General features: G+C 59.5%; 1 protein-coding gene across 1 annotated transcript in view; it reads left to right on the top strand.

Annotated features, from left to right (window-relative positions):
- SLC12A5 (solute carrier family 12 member 5) overlaps positions 1-19,771 on the top strand; it is a 102,557-nt gene extending 82,786 nt beyond the window's left edge. The window contains 10 exon segments of the mRNA XM_038369249.2: positions 1,636-1,740; positions 1,742-1,832; positions 3,046-3,215; positions 9,852-9,983; positions 10,274-10,381; positions 11,207-11,329; positions 11,647-11,834; positions 12,190-12,204; positions 12,911-13,044; positions 14,597-19,771. Coding sequence (XP_038225177.1) covers positions 1,636-1,740; positions 1,742-1,832; positions 3,046-3,215; positions 9,852-9,983; positions 10,274-10,381; positions 11,207-11,329; positions 11,647-11,834; positions 12,190-12,204; positions 12,911-13,044; positions 14,597-14,688 — 1,158 coding nt within the window. The 3' untranslated portion in view covers positions 14,689-19,771.
- The last annotated feature ends 110 nt before the right edge of the window (positions 19,772-19,881 follow it).

Here is a 19,881-nt window from a genome sequence, read left to right as displayed (position 1 = left end):
TCCCCACTGGGCCAGGTCTCACTGTGACTCCAGCCTGCTGGGCCCGCTGGCAGGATGGCACAGGGCACGCGGGGAAAGCTGGGATTAGAGCAGAGGGAACAGATGTGTGGAGGCCGAGAGCTGCTGTGACACAGGCCAACAGCCCCGGCTTCTGTCTCACTGACCTGTGCAGAACGACCATCACCAGAAAGCGGGGCGGAGGGGGGATGTGCATGGGGAGGGGGGGAGGGGGGCATAGAGTGTACGGGGGATGTGCTCGGACGGGGGAGCTGGGGTGTAGAGTGGGGGGGTATCACGGAGTCCCTGGATGATGCTCTGGAACTGCTCCCTACGAAGCCAGTCAGGACTCTGGGGAAATCTCCTCTCTGGGAGCAGCCTGTCTGCAGGACACACAGCTCACCCGGCTCCCCCCTTCCTGGGTCTGAACTTGGAGCATCCAGCATCCTCTGCCCTCCGTGTGCTTCCCACAGCGAGTCCTCCCAGGTGGGGTCCTGGGGAAGCCAGAGGGTCCTGCCCCCAGTTCCACAGTCAGACGGGACTCTCAGCCAGCCAGTAAAACAGAAGGTTTATTAGACGACAGGAACAGGGTCTAACACAGAGCTTGTAGGTGCAGAGAACAGGACCCCTCAGCTGGGTCCATTTTGGGGGGCAGTGAACCAGAAAACCACGTCTGCACTTCACTCCATGTCCCAGCCAGCCCCAAACTGCCTCCCCCTCCAGCCCCTCCTCCTCTGGGCTTTGTCCCTTTCCCGGGCCAGGAGGTCACTGGATTCCTTTTTTTCTCCAACCCTTTAGCTCTCACCTTGCAGGAGGGAAGGGCCCAGGCCATCAGGTGCCAGGAGACAGAGTGTTGCCATTTGTGTACCCTGGCCCTTTGCTCTGCAACAATCACACTTCTTATCCCACCACCTAGAGACTTAATAAATGCATAGGGGAAACTGAGGTACACGTACAGTATTCAGAGGAAACATTAAGAACAGTCCCACTTCATCACAGGGGGGATGTGCTTGGAGGGGGGAGCTGGGGTATAGAGTGTGGGGAGGGGATGTGCTGGGGGGGCGGCCGGGGGGCTGAGCAAATGGGGAGGGGTTGTGCCCAGGGGCAGTGGCAGCATGAAATGCTGCTCTGTGCCTTGCTCGCTGGGTTGCCGGGGGAGCCCCCCTCGCCAGGCGCACCCGCGCATGGCTGGGCTTCCCTAATATGATTAGGAGCTTGTAACCAAACAATTTCTCCTCTTGGTGACATGTTATAATTTTTGTGAGTAAATAATTTCTAACTGCTGCCCTCCTGCCGTCGGGCCCTGGGACGGGGACGCCCCTCAGCTCTGCACGGAAAGTGAGGCGGGCATGCGCTAACCTCAGCATGCTGCCTGGCAGTGCCAAGGCAGCGCCCCCATGCTCCTGGCTGATGTGGGGTTTGTGAGCTTTTGCACGTGCCCCCGACCCAGCACACTGCCCTCCCTCTGCCCACACCTCTGGCTGCCTCGCCCGCTGTCCAGCGCCATGGCTCCAGAGGACCCTGCTCATGGAGGGTTCTGGGTGCGCCTGGCATCTGGACAGCCCTGGGTGCTGTGCCATGTGGGAGAGGCGCTGTTCTGTCCTTGCTAATTACCCTCCCTGTCTCTCCCTGGGGCAGTCCCTGCGCCGCCTGATGGAAGCTGAGAAGGTGAAAGGCTTCTGCCAGGTTGTGATCTCGTCCAATCTGCGGGATGGCATGTCCCACTCATCCAGTCCAGTGGGCTCGGGGGGGGCTGCAACACAACACGGTGCTGGTGGGGTGGCCACGCAACTGGCGGCAGAAGGAAGATCACCAGACCTGGAGGAACTTCATTGGTATGAGCCAGCTGGGCAGCCTGTGACTCTGAGCAGGGTTCACGGATCTGGAACTTGAGGGAGCCGGAGGGGAAGGGACAACCCAGCAGTGCCTAGTGCTGTGTAAACCCTCAATTAGCCCAGGAAGCTGTGGGTCGGGAGTGGGGGGCAGCGGCAGGGCTGGCCTAGCAGGGCTGTGGGTCGGGAGGGAGGGGTTCTGGTTCTGGGTGCGGTTGCGTGGCAAAGCAGGAAGTGGGACTCTCTTGAGAGCCAGCCCAGTCCTTGCTGCAGCTGTCGATGCAGAGGGTTACTGTGGCGGGGGGGAGGGCTGCTTCATCCCACGCTAAGAGCAGAGGGGTCAGCCTCATTCCTGGGATCACTCCTGTGGCCACCAGCTGTGCTCCTGTGAGAACGCACTGGCTTGTTCCTCTCCCTGGGGACCCCGAGCCGCTCCGCCAATCTGGGCCCTGCTTTGTATTGAGCCACTGCCAGGTTGGGCTCTGCCCCAGCTCCCTCGACCTCCCGTGACAGCTACATCCCACTGGGATGGGAAGCTATTGACCAGTGGGGAGTGTGGGAGGCAGAACCTTCCAGGGGGGTCGTACATGGCCTGTGGAACTCACTGCCACAAAAGAGAAGAGACTCCAGCCCTACAGCATCCAGAGCTCGATGCAGCACACAGCTGAGACACAGCTTCCATCAGGAAGGTCTGTGTGCACGCACGGGCACGCACACACAGCTGCACACACATGCACACATCCACAGACGCCCAAATGAGCAAAAGCAGAGCCACGCGGAAGCTCCCCCAGCGGTGGTGCCTGAAGCTGGGAGGAAGCGATGGATTGTGCGTCCCAGGCATGATCACCCCGTCATTGGTCCTCACCTAGCCGCCAGGGATGCTCCTCATAGCGGGCGCGTGGGGGCAAGGGAGCAGCTGGATGCAGCCCCCAGCTGGCGCTGAGCAGCCCCAGCCTGGCCCAGGGCACAGCCGGCCTCTCCCTGTTGGAAGCAGGCCCCCCAGGACAGTGCTGGGCACTGTGCAGAGGGGGATAGAGGAGGAAGCCCAGAAGCCCCTGCTGTGCTCTGTGGGGATGCAGTAGCTCTGGGCACTTGCCTTGCGCTCCTGGTGGGGGCAGGGAGGGCGTCGCACTGGTGGGTCAGCAGCCCCTGACGCTGCTGCAGGGGGGCTGGTCTCTGCACTGCCCCTGCCCTAAGCTGCAGCCCTTCCCCACAGAGCTGGTGCGGGAGACCACGGCCGGCCACCTGGCCCTGCTGGTCACCAAGAATGTTGCCATGTTCCCGGGCAACCAAGAGCGGTTCTCCGAGGGCCACATTGACGTCTGGTGGATCGTCCATGATGGGGGGATGCTGATGCTGCTGCCCTTCCTGCTGCGGCACCATAAGGTACTGTGAAAGGGGGGCTTGGGCTGGAATCGGGGGAAGTGTCCCCCTTTGGCATGCCGGCTGGGCTGGGATCAGGGGTGTGTGTATGCCAAGATCAGGGTTGGGGGTTGGGCTGGTGTCACGGAGTCCCCGGGAGATGCTCTGGAGCTGGTCCCTACGAAACCAGTCAGGACTCTGGGGAAGTCTCCTCTCTGGGAGCAGCCTGTCTGCAGGACATACAGCTCACCCGGCTGCCCCCTCCTGGGTCTGACCTTGGAGCATGCAGCATCCTCTGCCCTCCATGTGCTTCCCACAGTGAGTCCGCCCAGGTGGGGTCCTGGGGAAGCCAGAGGGTCCTGCCCCCCAACTCAGCAGTCAGACGGGACTCTCAGCCAGCCAGTAAAACAGAAGGTTTATTAGACGACAGGAACATGGTCTAACACAGAGTTTGTGAAGTGAGCTGTAGCTCACGAAAGCTTATGCTCTAATAAATTGTTAGTCTCTAAGGTGCCACAAGTACCCCTTTTCTTTTTGCAAATACAGACTAACACGGGCTGCTACTCTGAAACAGAGCTTGTAGGTGAAGAGAACATGACCCCTCAGCGGGGTCCCTTTTGGGGGGCAGTGAGCCAGACACCCCGTCTGCACTTCACTCCAGGTCCCCAGCAAGCCCCAAACTGACTCCCTTCCTGCCCCTTCTCCTCTGGGTCTTTGCTCCCTTTCCAGGGCCAGAGGTCACTGGATCCCTTTGTTCTCCAAACCCTTTAGCTCTCACCTTGCGGGGGAAGGGCCAGGCCATCAGTTGCCAGGAAACAGGGTGTCGTCCATTATGTACCCTGGCCCTTTGCTCTGCAACAATTCACCCTTATCCCAGCCCTAGAGACTTAATAAATGCATAGGGGGAAACTGAGGCACCCCAACAGTATGCAGAGGAACATTAAGAACAGTCCCACTTATTCACAGCTGGGATCAAGGGTGGAGAGGTACAGCTGGGCCCATGGGAGGGATTTTCCCCCCTTTGGCGTGTTGGTCAGGCTGAGGATTCGAGGGGCCCACCTGGATCTGGGGGAGGTGTCCCCCCCTTTGGCATGCTGGCCAGGCTAGGATCAGGGGACTGGGCTGGATCGTGGGGGAGGGTGTCCCCCCCTTTGGCATGCTGGCCAGGCTGGGATCAGGGGGCTGGGGATCTGGGGGAGGTGTCTCCCCCTTTGGCATGCTGGCCAGGCTGGATTTGGGGGGTAGTGCAGGATGGGATTGGGTGGCCCCCTCATGATTCACAGGATCTGTGCTACCTGTGGCCTGCTGTCCTCCTTGCAGCACCCAACGGTGTCACCAAGGGTCGGCCATGTGGCCGTCAACGCCTCTGATCCCGAGCCCTGGTCTCCAGCCCTCCCATCTGACGCCATGAACTCTGCCGGGGAGCCCCATGATGCAGAGCCCCAGAGACTTACCCCGCAGGGATCCTGGCAGCTCAGCCTGTGGCAGCCTCCCCCAAGCAGAGCTGGGTTATTATCCCTGGCCACGGTGCTGGGAGTCCCGTGGCCGCACAGAGAGACGCAAAGGTTACCCCAGGGCTCCAACAGGCCAGCGCCAGGACCTCCCCTAGCCAGGCTGCTGTGGAGTGGTCTGGGCTGTGGGTCCCAGGGTAGGGAGACAAGGGGGGGTGATTGGACCAGCTTCTCTTGGGGAGGGAGACAGCTGCTGAGCTTCGTCTGGGTGTGCCAATGAAAGCTGTGACCTCCCCTGCCCTGTCTCTGTCAGTCCCAGGTGGGAGCTGCTGGGTCTTTGTGAGCCCAGTTCTAGCACAGCCTCCTTCACCTCTCGGTCCAGTGTCCTGCTGCAGCCCATGCAGAACCTCGGTTGTTCAGGGCGCATTGCTCAGCCCGTGTCTTTCTGGTTCCCCCTGAAGACTGCACTGAGTGTGGGCTGGTGCCCTGTGGATGCTCCTTTTTGTGGCACAGGATCAATGAGAACCTTTGCAGTCCCATTAACAGAGTCTTGGCAGGGCAGACTCGCACGCGTTAGCCCTTTCCATCAGCTGCAGCCATGCCAGAGGCGAGGGCTCAGGGAAAGCCCCGGCCCCATAGCCACAGCTGGCAATAGGAGCCCACCCAGTGGCCAGGCATGCTCTCAGTTGTGGCCCAGTTCCGGTCCTTGGGGAGGGGTGTCTTAGTCAGGTATCAGTCGGGTGTCTCTCCCCCTTTGCATTGGCTTGCAGCAGGAAGGGTTTGTCTGGGACCGAGTTCACACGAACTGGGTCCTGGCTTAGGGCCTCTTCCTGTTGCAGAGAGCCCTTTGACATCCGTCCAGCCCATGCTGTCCCCCTGACCCTTCCTAGACAGTGTGGCACTGGGAGTGGCAAGCAGCTAGGGATATACATTTCCAGTAGTACCCCCGCCATCCCAATAAAGGCTGGCCTGCTTCTTGGTTGGGGGAGCGAGCCAATATCTGAGCGCTTCCCCCTTGGCCAGTTCTGGCCATATACAGCCGCTCCCCACCCTGTGACCCAGGTACAACACCTCGGACACCCCCTCTTTACACTCTCCAGCCTTTATAGCCAGTCCGGAATCCTGCAGGCGCCCAGCACCCTCGTCACTGGGACACAGGTTCCTCCCCTGTCGGGCTGAAGACACCACCCCCCAGTAAAACCCCCCGCCCCGGTGCTGACAGATGGTGGCGCCTCCTTGAGGCCAAAGGGTAGGACCAGGAGCTCAAAGAGCCTTATAGGGTGGGGAAAGGCAGATTTCAGCCTGGCGTCTGGGTGCAAAGGTGCCTGCCAGTAGCCTGGTGAGATCCACAGTAGTGAGGTAATGCCCCCCACACCCAACTTGTCTAGAATTTCATCTGACCTCGGCATTGTTCACCTCCTTCCGCTGGGTGATGACCTTAAAGGGCCCGTCCCAGGCAGCTCGGAGCGTATTCTCCCTCGCGGGTCTGAGATCCATGAGCTCATTCCCTGTGATGCCATCGGAGCAGGCACATGCTGTGCAGTCAGACCAGCCCCCCCCGCTTCCCTTGGGCCCTGGCTAGGTCTCCCTGGCAAAGCTTTCCCAGCAGGACAGCATGTACTCCACCGCTGAGTCTCCACGGAGGGAGCCTTCCCCTCCCCCTCAGCCCAGCAGGGCCAGGGTCCCTCACTCTCCTCCCATACAGCAGTTAAAGGGGCGAACCCTGTAGATTCCTGGGGCACATCCCGCTCAGCGAACAGCAGGAACGGTGAGCATTTGTACCAGGCCTGCAGATGCCTGTTCCATAAACGTCCTCGGCATCGTGGTCAGGGCCCCAATACCTTGCCCACCAGCTGTTGGACTGAGGGGGATGTGCCGAGGCCCAAGTGGTCCAGGCCCCCACATTTCCCCCACAAGCCTTGGAGCAGGGCTGACGTGACATTGGACCTTTTGTTTGTAAGGCCTTGCTGGGAACCCCACTCTGCTGAAAGTGGTCAGCAGAGCACATCTGCCCCGTGCCTGCCTCGATGGAGGACAGCTGCCAGCACTGCGGGATAGCGAAATCCACCATTACCAAACTACACCTCTTCCACCTGGGTTGCCCTTGCTAAGGGGGCCCTACAATGTTATAGCCACCCTCTGAAGACGTCCTGCTCGGAGGGTCCCAGGGGCTGGGAGGGTTGCCAATTTTGGTTGGATGTATTCCTGAGGTTTCATCACAGGATAATCTTTAATTCCTGGAGATTCCAGGTCAATCCTGGAAGGTTGGCAACTCTAGGGCTGCTTTACACTTAGCCTGGTCTCTCCCCACCCACTGACAGGGGTCACAGGCAGGCAGTAAAAGCTCCAACCAGACCATGTTCTGTGGCAGTCTTGACAGGGTGCACTGGATCCCCTGATGGTCCTGAGCGAAGGATGGTCTGAGCCAGCACAACAGCCTGTGGCAGCAGCTCTGGAGAGCCATCAGCTGCCTCCTGATGCCCCGAGGTTCAGTGTTCCCTGGGGACTCCATTCCTGGTACAGGAATCCCTCTCACACAGGAATCTTCCCCTGCCGTCCTTCTCAAGAGGGTGACAGCGCTGTGGACAGCCAAGGCCCTACCATTCTGAAATTCAGCTACTGGGCAAGGAGTGTGACCTGTCCATCCCCACTGGCTGGGATCTGAGTCCCAGCATCACTTGGCTGTGACTCAGTTTCCCCACCTGTGGATAGAGTGCCAGCCTTGCCCCAATGAGCACATTCCTCCAAGCCACAGGCAGCAGCTTGCTAGCCCCATCATTTGAGGTCAGGACTTGGGGGGAATCTCTGGCTCTGGAAGGGCCAGGACACTTGGGCAGCATCTGGCCAGTTGGGAAGATTTTCCCAACACCAGCACTGCAGGGGGATGATCCTGCCCCCCATCCTCTTTGTGCCCCTCTTGGGCCTCCCCATTTCAGGTAGATCCTTGCTACAGGCCCCTTGGCCAAGGGGCCAGACACCGCTCTCGTGATTACATATTCACTGGGCACAAACTGAGCCAGGTCTAGCACATTGTGCCATGCAAGAGTCACTGCAGACCCTTGTTCCAGTGTCTCTGGACCCATTTCCCAGCCTGCTGTACAGGGATAATAGAGTGTTTGCTCAGCGCACACCCTGTGAATGGACTACCCCAGCGCAAGAGGGTTGAGAGCTGATGTTGCCCAGTGTACACCACAGAGCCACAGGGATACTGCCCCCCAAGGCTTGGGGAACTGGCATTCCCCTGGGCTGTGCCTTCACCAAGAAAACTCTTTGGTGGTCCCATTTAAAGCCCACTTCATGAAGCATCAGGCAGTACAGCCCCTGATGCTCTGTCTGCCGATGGATCTTACACCTCTGCCTCTTTGGGAATCCCTTTGGGGTGGTCTACCTGCATTGGCCGTCACTTCTGGTTTGAATGTACTCAAATCCCATTTCTGGGGGTGCCCCTGTGTGACCCCCTGTAAGTGACCCCCAAGTCACCCTTTGGCTCTGTCTCACAGCCAGGCCTACTGGGCACAAACTCATCGGCCAACCTGCCTGCCCTACGCAGATCCCTAGTCCGGTCTACTAGCCACATTTTCAGCATGTGGGGCCATGGCTCATGGAGTTGCTCTAATTGTATAAACCTTTCCCTGTAGTAAAAACAACGAGGAGTCCTTGTGGCACCTTAGAGACTAACAAATGTATTTGGCCATAAGCTTCGTGGACTAGAACTCACTTCATCAGATGCACAGAGTGAAAATACAGAAAGCAGTATAATTATTACAGCACATGAAAAGATGGAGGTTGCCTTACCAAGTGGGGGGTCACTGGTAACGAGGCTAATTCCTGAAGGATGATCCCTCACTCTCACAGATCTTGGGAGACAGGCCAGTCCTCGCTTACAGACAGCCCCCCCAACCTGAAACAAATACTCACCAGCAACTACACACCACATAACAAAAACACCAACCCAGGAACCAATCCCTGCAACAAACCCCGTTGCCAACTCTGTCCTGCATATCTTTTCAAGGGACACCCATCATAGGACCCTAACCACATCAGCCACAACCATCAGGGGTTCGTTCACCTGCACCTCTACCAATGTGATATATGCCATCATGTGCCAACAATGCCCCTCTGCCATGTACATGGCCAAACTTGACAGTTTCTACGCAAAAGGATAAATGGACACAAATCTGACATCAAGAATTGTATCACGAACTCGGCCATGGGGATGCCCTGTGGCTGCTGCTGCTGCCAATGTTGTCTTTGCAAAAAGAAAAGGAGGCTTGTGCACCTTAGAGACTAACAAATTATTAGAGCATAAGCTTTCGTGAGCTACAGCTCACTTCTTCGGATGCATTTGGTGGAAAAAACAGAGGGGAGATCCGATGAAGTGAGCTGTAGCTCACGAAAGCTTATGCTCTAATAGAATTTGTTAGTCTCTAAGGTGCCACAAGTCCTCCTTTTCTTTTTGCAAATACAGACTAACACGGCTGCTACTCTGAATGTTGTCTTTGGCGTCTCTCGGAGCCTGGCCTGGGGCGGGGCCCCAGTTCCTGTCCAGATCAGCATTCCCCAGCCCTGCAGTCAGCTGTGCCTTGTTTAACGCCCTCTCCTTGCTCTGCTATAGGGAAGGAGGGGGCTACACCATTTTCTGGCTAGTTCCTTTGGCTAATCTTTTTATTGCAGTCATGGCTGGTGCATTCAGTATCCCATTGTCTCTGCAGGTTTCCCATTGAGCTGGGTGGGTTCCAGGCAGTCCTCAATGACCCATTCATACCCCGCCCCAGACAATAACAAGACCCTGTGCTGCCCCATGAGCAGCACTGTAACCCTCTGTACTCATTGGGGAGAAACGTCAAGGTGATCGTACAAGTGGCCCATAGACAGTTCATAGCAATATTACAGACAATTCCACATTTGTCACACACACCCTTTGGTGGGCCGGCCAGGCTGGGACTGGGGGCTGGTTCCCCTCTGTAGTGGGCTGGCCAGGATGGGATCGGGGGCTGGTTCCTCCTTTGGTGGGCTGGCCATGTTGGGATCGGGGGCCGGTTCCTCCCTGTGGTGGGCCGGCCAGGCTTGGACTGGGGGCCGGCTCCTCCCTTTGGTGAGCTGACCGGGCTGAGATCGGAGGCTGGTTCCCCACTTTGGTGGGTTGGCCAGGCTGGGATTGGGAGGGTTCCATGAAGGGCAGGCTGACAGCGGTCCGTCTCCCCGGCAGGTTTGGCGTAAATGTAAGATGCGCATCTTCACGGTGGCACAGATGGACGATAACAGCATCCAGATGAAGAAGGACCTGACGACATTCCTGTACCACCTGCGCATCACGGCCGAGGTGGAGGTGGTGGAGATGGTGAGAGCCCTCGCACAGCCCAGCCCCTCCCTGGCCGCCCCCTGGCCTTGTGGCTGGCCGCTGGCTTGTGTGTAGTCGCTGCCCTGAGAGGTGGGTGCGGAGCTGCCCGTGCCCAGCACTGGGGTCCCCAAAGGGCTGCAGGGGAAGGGCCAGCCAGGTGTTTCTGGGGGAACGGGGGCACTTGCCCATATCCCTGGTGTTCCAGGGCCCAGGGCTGTGCCTCAGGCTGAGCTGGGGGGCTGCGTGTGCCGAGCTCCCTCCCTGGGTGATGGCACATCGTGTCCCTGCAGCATGAGAGCGACATCTCGGCCTACACCTACGAGAAGACCCTGGTGATGGAACAGCGCTCGCAGATCCTCAAGCAGATGCACCTCACCAAGACTGAGCGGGAGCGAGAGGTAACTGGGCTCCCTGGGTGAGGCCTCTGCCCAGGGCAGGCTGCCCCCCCAAAACACCGGGGCCTGCATTCCCATGGGGCAGCAGCTCTGCCGTGCCAGCTGGGCCCTTTAAGTCATGGGGAGCTGCTAGTAATTGTGGTGCAGACTCCCAGCAGTGACCCCCCCGCCCGGCCAGTCCTGAGCTCTCCCCATCAGTGACCTTCCCCGGCCAGTCCTGAGGCCCCTGAGCAGTGACCCTCCCGCGGCCAGTCCTGAGCTCCCCCCAGCAGTGACCTCCCTGGCCAGTCCTGAGCTCCCCCAGCAGTGACCCCCCTGGCCAGTCCTGAGCCCCCCAGCAGTGACCCTCCCCGGCCAGTCTTGAAGCCCCTGAGCAGTGAACCCCCCCGGGTCAGTCCTGAGCTCCCCACCCAGCCAGCCCTGAGCCCCCCAGCAGTGATCCCCTGGCCAGACCTGAGCTCCTCAGCAGTGACACCCTGCCCCACCAAACCACACCTGAACTCTCTTCCCCTCATCCAGACCTGAGCTCCCCCAGCAGTGATTTTCCCCCCATCCTGGCCAGCCCTGAGCTCCCCAGCAGTGACCCCCTGCCCCACTCAACCAGACCGGAACTCTTTTCCCTCTGGCCAGCCTTGAGCTGCCCTTGGCAGTGCCCCACAGTGACCCCCATCACCGGGTGGGGCAGGAACCGAGTAGCTCAAGGGGCTCTATGCTGAGCCTGCTTCCCACTGAGATCCCAGCTGGATGCACCCTGCAGGGACCCCTGGTGTGTGGCCTGTGGCAAGCTGGGTTTGCACAATGAGCTTCCATCTCCACCCTCCCACACAGATCCAGAGCATCACGGACGAGTCCCGCGGCTCCATCCGGCGCAAGAACCCTGCCAACACCCGGCTGCGGCTGAGCGTCCCAGAGGAGCAGGTGGGCGACAGCGAGGAGAAGCCGGAGGAGGAGGTAAGGCTGCATGCTGGGGGACCGAGCCCCACAGCATGGGGAGCTGGGGGGCTGATGCTGCAGAACTGGGGGAGCAAGCACCTGAAAGGGGGCCAAGTGCTGGGGCATCAGGGGGCACTATGGAGGCAGTGAACAGCAGGGTGGGGCTGAGTACTGCAGGGTGGGGGCTGGCAGGGCCAAGTGCTGCAGGGTGAGGGGTCTGGGACTGGCAGGGCCAAGTGACATGGGCCTGGGGCACCGGGGGTGAGGCAGGATGGGGGGCTGGGAAGACCCCTCCTGGCCTGCTTCCTGCTCGCTGTCACCCATTCCCTCTGCAGGTGCAGCTCATCCACGATAAGAACGCCACGGCCTTCTCCAGCAGGCCCCAGTCGCCCGGTGATGAGGTGGAGACAGCCCCTGAGAAGGTGCATCTCACCTGGACCAAGGAAAAGTCTGTTGCGGAGAAGAACAAGAGCAAGAGCCCCGTCAGCCCCGAAAGCATCAAGGACTTCTTCAACATGAAGCCGTAAGTTGCTCTGGGGTGGCCCCCGGCCCCCTGCACTGCCCCTGATAGACACTGGTCCCCAGCCGAGCCAGGCCACCTGCTCAGCGGGCCTGTCCCAGGCAGCGTTGGCCTGGGCCTGCCGGTGTCCATGCTGGAGCTGAGCCAGGGAGCTGGCGGACGGAGGCCGGGGAGCTCCTGGCAGGTGTGGGCTGCGCAGGGCAGATGGGGAGCCAGCGGAGACCAGCACAGCGCTGTGCCCAAGGTGGCAGAAGTGGGAGCTGAGCAGTGAACGGGAGTATGTGCTCCAGGGGCTGGGGCGAGGCAGGACGGTGCTGACGAGCTCTCTCTCTCTCTCTTTCCCCCGTGCTGCCGGCAGGGAGTGGGAGAACCTGTAAGTCTGAGTTGTGTGTGTGTGTCCCATGTCCTGGCGTGGAGGGGAGCAGGAGGGGGCTGCGGGATCCTGCCACTCCAGTGCCATGTCTGCGCCCCACATCGCCCCCTGCTGGGGACCCTCGCCTGCCCCACACATCACCCCCTGCTGGAGGCCTTCGCCTGTCCCACACATCACCCCTGCCGGGGATCCTTGCCTGCCCCACACACCTCCCTGGACACAGGGCTCTCACCTGCCCCATATACCATCCCCTGCTGGGGGGGGCCTTGCCTGCCCCACACAGCACCTCCTGCCAACAGGGGGAAGAGACTGAACTGCCTGGCTGAGCCTGGTCAGAGCCCCAGGACTGGCTAGTGCCCCAGGCTTGCCCCATTGGCAGAGGCAGCAAGGGCAGCAAGGGCCAGCGCTGCCTCTGGCACCTCTTGAGAAGTGCAGGAGTTGCTTGTTCTTGGCAGGTCTCCATCCTGGGTTTGAGACAGCGGTGTGGGCGGGGCTTTCGGTGCCCCTCCCCATCTGACACAGCGGTGTGGGCGGGGCTTTCGGTGCCCCTCCCCCATCTGACAGCTGTGTGGGCGGGGCTTTCGGTGCTCCTCCCCCATCTGACACAGCTGTGTGGGCTGGGCTTTCAGTGCCCCCTACCACCACCAGCTCCAAGGGTCTGGGGCCCTGCCGTGCCCCTGAGCCTGCCCGCCCGCTTCTCCTCCAGGAACCAGTCCAATGTGCGGAGGATGCACACAGCCGTCAAGCTTAACGAGGTCATTGTCAAGAAGTCGCAGAACGCCAAGCTGGTCCTGCTGAACATGCCAGGCCCACCCCGCAACCGGAAGGGGGATGAGAACTGTATCCTTTGCTGGCTGCTGGCAGCTGCAAACCCAGCCACGTGGCCAGGCCAGCGTCTGCGGCACATAAGTGTCTGTGGGCTGGAAGGCCCTGGCTAGGACAGGTCCTGCCCTGTAGGTCCCTGCCAGAGGACCCTGTCTTCTTGCCGTGGGGGTTGCTGGCTCTGGGCTGTGGGACCCTAAGGCCCTGGCTGAGTGCGGCTCAAGGGGGAGCCCAGGCCTGGTGGGCAGGGGATGCTAGGGATGTGGGGCTGACCCAGTGGCATCCTGCCCTGCCCAATGCCTCCTCCAACCTGCCAGCAGCTGGGGTAGCGCCATCAAACCATGGCAGTGGCTGCCCACTCCACTGCTTGGCAGCTTTCCCACCCTCCCCAACTCCAGCCTCGCTAGGCTGGTGAGACAGGCTGGGCCAGTGGGGCTGCGGCTGGGCCCAGCCGGCCTCTGCCGACATTGGAAACACCCACCCCTGGGCATTTCAGCCATGAGCACCATACCCCGTGCTGGGAAGAGCAGCGCCATGTGCCAGCCAGGAACAGACTGCAGCCCTACTGCTGAGAGCGGGGGCTAGGCTCTGGGCTGGTGTGGGGCAGGGCCCAGGGGCTCGATATGGAGCCGTGCCTGTGTTCTGGCTGACTGGCAGAGCCGCACACAGACAGCCGGGGGTGGGCCCAGAGTGACACCCACACACAGAGCCGGGGTGTGCCCACAGTGACACACACACACAGAGAACCAGGGGCACACACACACATACACACACACAGCCGGGAGTGCACCCACAGCGACACACACACACACACACACAGAGCCGGGGTGTGCCCATAGTGACACACACACACAGAGAGCCGGGGGCGCGTGCACACACACGCACACACACACAGCCGGGAGTGCACCCACAGCAACACACACACACACACACACACACACACACACACACACACAGAGCCGGGGTGCCCACACACACAAACACACACAGCCGGGAGTGCACCCACAGCGACACACACACACACACACACAGAGCCGGGGGTGTGCCCACAGTGACACACACGGAGAGCTGGGGGCGCACACACACACACACACACACACAGAGCTGGGCTGTGTGTGCAGCCTCCCCCCCATCAGTTTCGGGCAGCCCCTGCTCCAGTCGCCCCCGGCTGTCCCAGTCCCCGCCCGCCCCCCCACGGGCCAGTGCAAAGCGTCGCTGATTGGTGGAGGCCTGTAAGAGCGAAGCTAACTCAGCCAATCAGGGTCCGGTGCCTGGGCAGGGCAGGTGCCTCTGCTGGCTGGGGGGTTGTTACACATGCAGCCCCCGCCGCCCAGTGCGCGAAGCTCCGGCTGAGGTGCCCTCCCGTGCCGGGGCGGGGTGGGCAGTCCCGAGGGCCGGCCCCAGGGCATTAGCCCAGTGCTTCCCGGAGCCTGGCCTCCAGCCCCTCGCGGCCAGGCCACGCCAGCCTGGCAGGCCCTGTGCCCCGCCCCGTTGTTTGATCTCCAGTGGGCCCAGCGCTGGTGCCCGCTGCTGGGTCTGGTTTCCCGCCTTGACAGCCCGTCCCCTGCAGACATGGAGTTCCTGGAGGTGCTGACGGAGCACTTGGACCGGGTCATGCTGGTGCGCGGAGGGGGCCGGGAAGTCATCACCATCTACTCCTGAAACAGCGACTGCTAAGCTGAAGTTTTTTTGCACCCGGAGAGACCCCCCGCCCGACCTCTTTGCACCTGGCTCCTGGGGGGCAGGAGGGCGGTTCCGCTTGTGCTTGGTGCTCAGAAACTTTGGCCATGCCCCACTCGCTCCATTCGAACTGCAGCCCCAGATTTCCAGGAGCAACCAGCACCAGCGCCGCTGTTCCTCATCGCGCCAGCACAGCCCTGCGGTGGTTGTTTATATATAAATAGAGACAGGGAGCCCTGAGCCTGAGCCCCAGGGCCTGGAGCATTACCATCGCCACTGGCCTCCCTGTGGGGGCAGGGAGCGGGGCTGGCCAGGCTCTCAGTCAAGTGCTTCCTTGGAGCCCCCCGGATGGCTGGCGTGGGTGCTTGGCCCCTTGGGACTAGGCTCCCTAACCCTCGCTCTGCTACATTTGGACCACTGAGGTTTGTGGGACACGTCTGCTGCCCAGCCCCCCCCCCCCCCCCCCGCTGACGTGTCCTTTGGAGCCTGTGCGTCTGGGCGAGGCAACTGCATGCTCACCCTCGCCGGCCGCGCCTCACCCCACCGCTCACATGTGCCCTGCAGTGCCAGCCACGGGCCCCTCGCCAAGGTAGGCTCAGCAAGCGCAGCCCCTCCTACTGCCCATGCTGCCGGACCCTGGAACCACAGCCACGCTCTGCGGCCCCCTGGTGCTGGTCTGGACAGACGAGTGCTGCAGGGCTGGGCAGGGAAGAGGCAGGTCCTGCAGCACGTCAAGCGAAGGACAGTGCCACACTGCCCTTGTCGTGAGGCCACCTGGATCTGCCGCTGGGTGAGAGGTGCCTGGCCTGGCCAGGGCTACATTCCGGTGGGGGGGGTAGTGGGGACATGGACTTCAAGTTTTCTCCTCCACCCCCCGCCCCCGCTCAGCACAGGTGCACGCGACTGCACCACCCTGACTCACCTGCTCCAGGGTGTGGTCTGGTTCCACACAACTGCTGCAGGGCCTGGGCACGCACTCCCGGGCTGGGGCAGCGCGCCTCGCTGCCTGCTGCCCACACGCGCCGCGCGGCCCTGGGAATGCAGGGGTGCGCATCTGGCTCATGCCCTGCACAGCCACGCTGCCCAGCAGTTCCTGGCGGGAGGCCTGCGGCCTGGGTCCCTCCCCCCACACCATGCATGAAGAGCAGGAACGCAGCCTCCCTGTGCCCTGCTGCAGCCTTGTGCCCCCTGCGTCCCCTCCCCCATGGCAACCTCCTCAAGGCCATCTTGCTGCTTCAGGGGCTGCTGGGTAAAGACCATAGGCATGGAAAGTTTATAAATATGCAAATCAGCTCAATCCCAGCCCGTACCAGCAGCAGGGCCCTGACACTCCGCATCTGGGACGCAGCCTCCCCAGGTCACATGGGCCCATGAGCAGCTCTGCAAGGAGCCTGGCTGCACCCGTGCACATGGCTGTGGGCTTGTTTGGGCACATCAAACCTTAGTCCCAGCCCCACCCCCAGCCCCCTCAGCATCTCTCACTTTACTGAGAATCTGAGGTGCTTTTAACCAGTGTGAATAGTTCTAGGAACCACAGTGGACGTGGAGGCCGGGAGGGCAGAGGGCTCGCCCAGCCGGGGCCCCTGTCCAGCTGTATATAATGTACATAATACTGTATGTGTATTTTTAAAGGGATCATATTTATGTTCATAGACCCAGATGAAGTATATACAGAGAGATCTAGCTCTATGCTGAGAGATGCAAGGAGTCACTAGAGCCAGTGAATTCTGGCTCTGGCTTTCAGGCTCAGTCTGGGGCCCAGGCCCATGGGCTCCAAGGTTTTGCTGAGGCTGCTCCCTCTGGAGAGGGTGGCTTTTCCTCGTCGCTCACACGCGGGGGTGAAGGCTGCAGCGTCCCTGGCCCTTGGCACATCCTGGGGGGAGGGCCAGCTCATGGGGTCATTATCTTTGAATTTTGCTGCTTAGTCTTTTCAGGGAAAAGAAGTTACAGAATTTTCTGAACTTGTTTCACAGCAGACTTGAGCTTCCAATTTGAGTGCAGCCTGCTCCGGCGGGCCCTCTCCCCGAGCCGAGAGGGAGCAGCTTTACCACTCAGACATGTGGCCCAGAGTTGATCCCAGCCCACCACTTCTTAGCCTCCATAAACTCCACAAGTTGCAGCACTGGGAATGGACCCGTGCAGATCACCACTGGGGCAGCCCTGTGCCTTCTGCAGCTGGGAGATGGCAGTTCAGAGGCCCATGGCTTGATGTAAGTAAAGGGCTAACATGGCCACAGCTGACGTCTCATACATGAATCCCCTTGGAGAAGGCAGCCGGGCCCCTTCTCACAGACAGCGCTGGCTCCCCGTAGCCCCCCCTTCCTTTCCTCTCATGCTGCCCTTGCTCATTGCTCTCTAGGGAAGAGCATCCAGTGCCCAGCAGCTGCTCCCACAGAGGTGCCAGCCCTCAACTTCCTTCTCACTGAAGCTGCAACAGAGGGAACAAGGTCTTCTGTAGGCACCTGCCCTAAATCCTCCTCCAGTGGGCCCTTGGCATCACCCCTCCCCACCCCAGCACTGGCCCCATGGGGAACGAGGGAGGGCAGTGGAGCAGGAAGTGATTCTCCACTTAGTGATGCTGACATGGCTGAAGCTCCCTGCTCACAATCCAGCATCTGCTCACCTAGGCCAGGTTTTGGTGATGGCCCCAGCCTTCACATCTGCATTTGTTGCTATGCCCCTTGAGCCCTGGATCCCTCAAAGTGCCACCTCCCCTCACCCTCCCAGCAGCAGTTCAGGCACAACCCCAGTAGTGGCCAGACTCTGCTTGGAAAAATGCAGCTCTGCATAAGGCAGCATTATTTGGTGCAGCAGCTCTGGCTTCAAACCCTGGCAAGGGATGGGTGCCTGCTGCTGCGACCACACACTGCTAATGGGGAATCGATGCCAAGGTGAAGCTGAGCTATTCCCAGAGCAAGAGCACTGGGCCCAACTTCCAGCTGGAAGTCAGTGATGCAGAGGCCCAACCTGACACTGGACAATTAATGGCCAGCAACTCTGCTGAGCAGAGCAGCTCTGCTGAGTGCTTCAGCCCCAAGAACACTTTTAAATCAACAGGCAGGTGTCTGCTTGAAGGAAGGTTTCCTTAAGCTTGGGTCAGGGGCTCATGGAGGGCCAGCCGCACAGCAAGAGCTAAGGCTGGTTAGTGGCTGCTGTGAGAAGACCCCATCAGCCAGATGCTCCCCATAGCTTGGCTTTCACCCCATTTAGTAAGCAGCAAGGTTCCCAAGAGCACAGACTGATCCCAGGGCTGGAAGTCATAGATCTTACTTGCAAAACTCCTTTGGCTTTTGCTGCTGCCTGCAGGCTCAAAGCGGCCCCAACCCACTCCTGCTGCCTTCCCTCCTTTCCTGTCCCCAGTGCTGTCCCCCTCTCTCAGTGCAGATGCCCTTCAATCCTGATTCGTTCCCTGTAATCAGGACTTAACAGTTCTTGTCTCATGATTCCTCTAGTGCAAACCACCTGCAGCATTGAGCTCACCCTTGGGCATGTGTTACACCCTGCCTCCATTACTGATCCCTGCTCTGCTACCTTCACTCCCTTGTGGCAATGGAAATCCTAGTGCAGATAGATGCCGGCACCCTTTTAAGCAAAGCATCCATTAGACCAGCTCAGAGCAGGGCTACAGCCACTGCTCAAAACAGCAGTGGCAGCCAGGGCCCTCTCCCTCCCTCATCCTGGAAAGCCATGACTCCAACAATGCTGGGGGGTAGTACACAACCCCTTCTTGGCCAGTTGCCACATTGAGACAGTGAAAGGCAAAGGAGCCCCCTTCCCTGCCCTAGCTCAGCGAGACCAGCGCTACAGCTTTGAACACATTGCACTGTTGCCTCTCAGAACCACTGCCTGGCCAAACTCCTTGGGTGCAAGCAGAGGGTGATGGTGTCCACAGCAAATCTCCATGCCTGGGGCTGGAGGGGGCCAGATTTAGCAGACAGCACTGCATGTTAGTTTACAAACCCCTGCACGTTTGGCCTCTGTGAGCGTGCAGCTCCCTCTGGAGCACCCTTCCACTGTTCCGTCTTGGGAAAGACACAGTGTCCTGTGGTAGAAACCTGAGTCTTTTTCTGGCACATGTGGAGACAGTTCAGGGTTTTCAGAGCAGGCAGGAAGTTCTTGACCCATGAGGCTTGTTTTACAGAGAGCCCTTGTATGCAGCTGCAAGGATGAACACAGCCCTTCCACCCCACCAGAGCAGAGCAGGGTCTGTGTGTGCAAGGCTGGGGCCCCTGCTCAGGGAACTACTCTAGCCAGAGCAGAGGAAAGCTCGTTAATTCCTCAGAAGTTAAAATGGGGGCAACCTCCATTCCCCAGCCCCCTTCCAGCAGTTCGCTACCTGGCTTCCCAGTACAAGCTGGTGGGTTATGCGCAATCCAGGTACTCCCTGGTACAGGTTACAAATATTTGAGACCATGTTTACAGATGTAGGCAGAGGCTGCACTGGGCAATGGTGTTCATAGTCACTTGCACCGCAGGAAGGCTGAATACTGCTTAGGGTACAACAGTTGCACTTTTAGAGTCAAGACTTTACGCTGCATGGCAGCATTGACATGTCGTAGTGGAAGGATCCAGAGGTCTGAGGTTTTGGTGGTTGCAAAACACTTTTCTGTGCTACATGTGCAATATATTTGTTATGAATGTTACCACAACAAAGTCAATTCATGAAATAAACTTTGTAGGCACTGTATCTAGATGTTTTACATCCATTCCAATGACTTTTATTCCGAGTGCAATATTTCAGTAGATATGTAGTGACCTAGTATGCTTTGTGGTGTAAAGAATCTGTGTGCAGAGCAATGCAAAAAGTTTAAACTATGTAAATAAAAATAGGTTGCAAATCAAAAGAAAAGAGTAATAGGCTTGCATTTCATTTCTGTGCGAGTGTTTCAGTATTCTGTATTGGGCTGCCTCAATATCGCCCCCCTGTGGTCTCTGTGGATATTAACGGAGGAGTGGCTCCTCACTTGTTGAATGCTCCTGTTAATGCTTTACAGCTTTTATTGTGTTAATTTTTTAGACTCCTGTCTGCACAAAATGCAATAAAATGATTTTATTACACCCTTCACCACATGCAGTGGGGAATTTTAACTTGTTTTTGGAGGCTGCAGCACATGACCAACACTTCACTAGTTTTCCATTTGGCAGCTGCATGCCTGGTAGCAGAGCAGAGGGGCT

The sequence above is a fragment of the Dermochelys coriacea genome, chromosome 13 (genome assembly GCF_009764565.3).
Source record: "Dermochelys coriacea isolate rDerCor1 chromosome 13, rDerCor1.pri.v4, whole genome shotgun sequence".
Lineage (NCBI taxonomy): Eukaryota > Metazoa > Chordata > Testudines > Dermochelyidae > Dermochelys > Dermochelys coriacea.
This window is presented reverse-complemented; position numbering and strand designations above follow the sequence as displayed.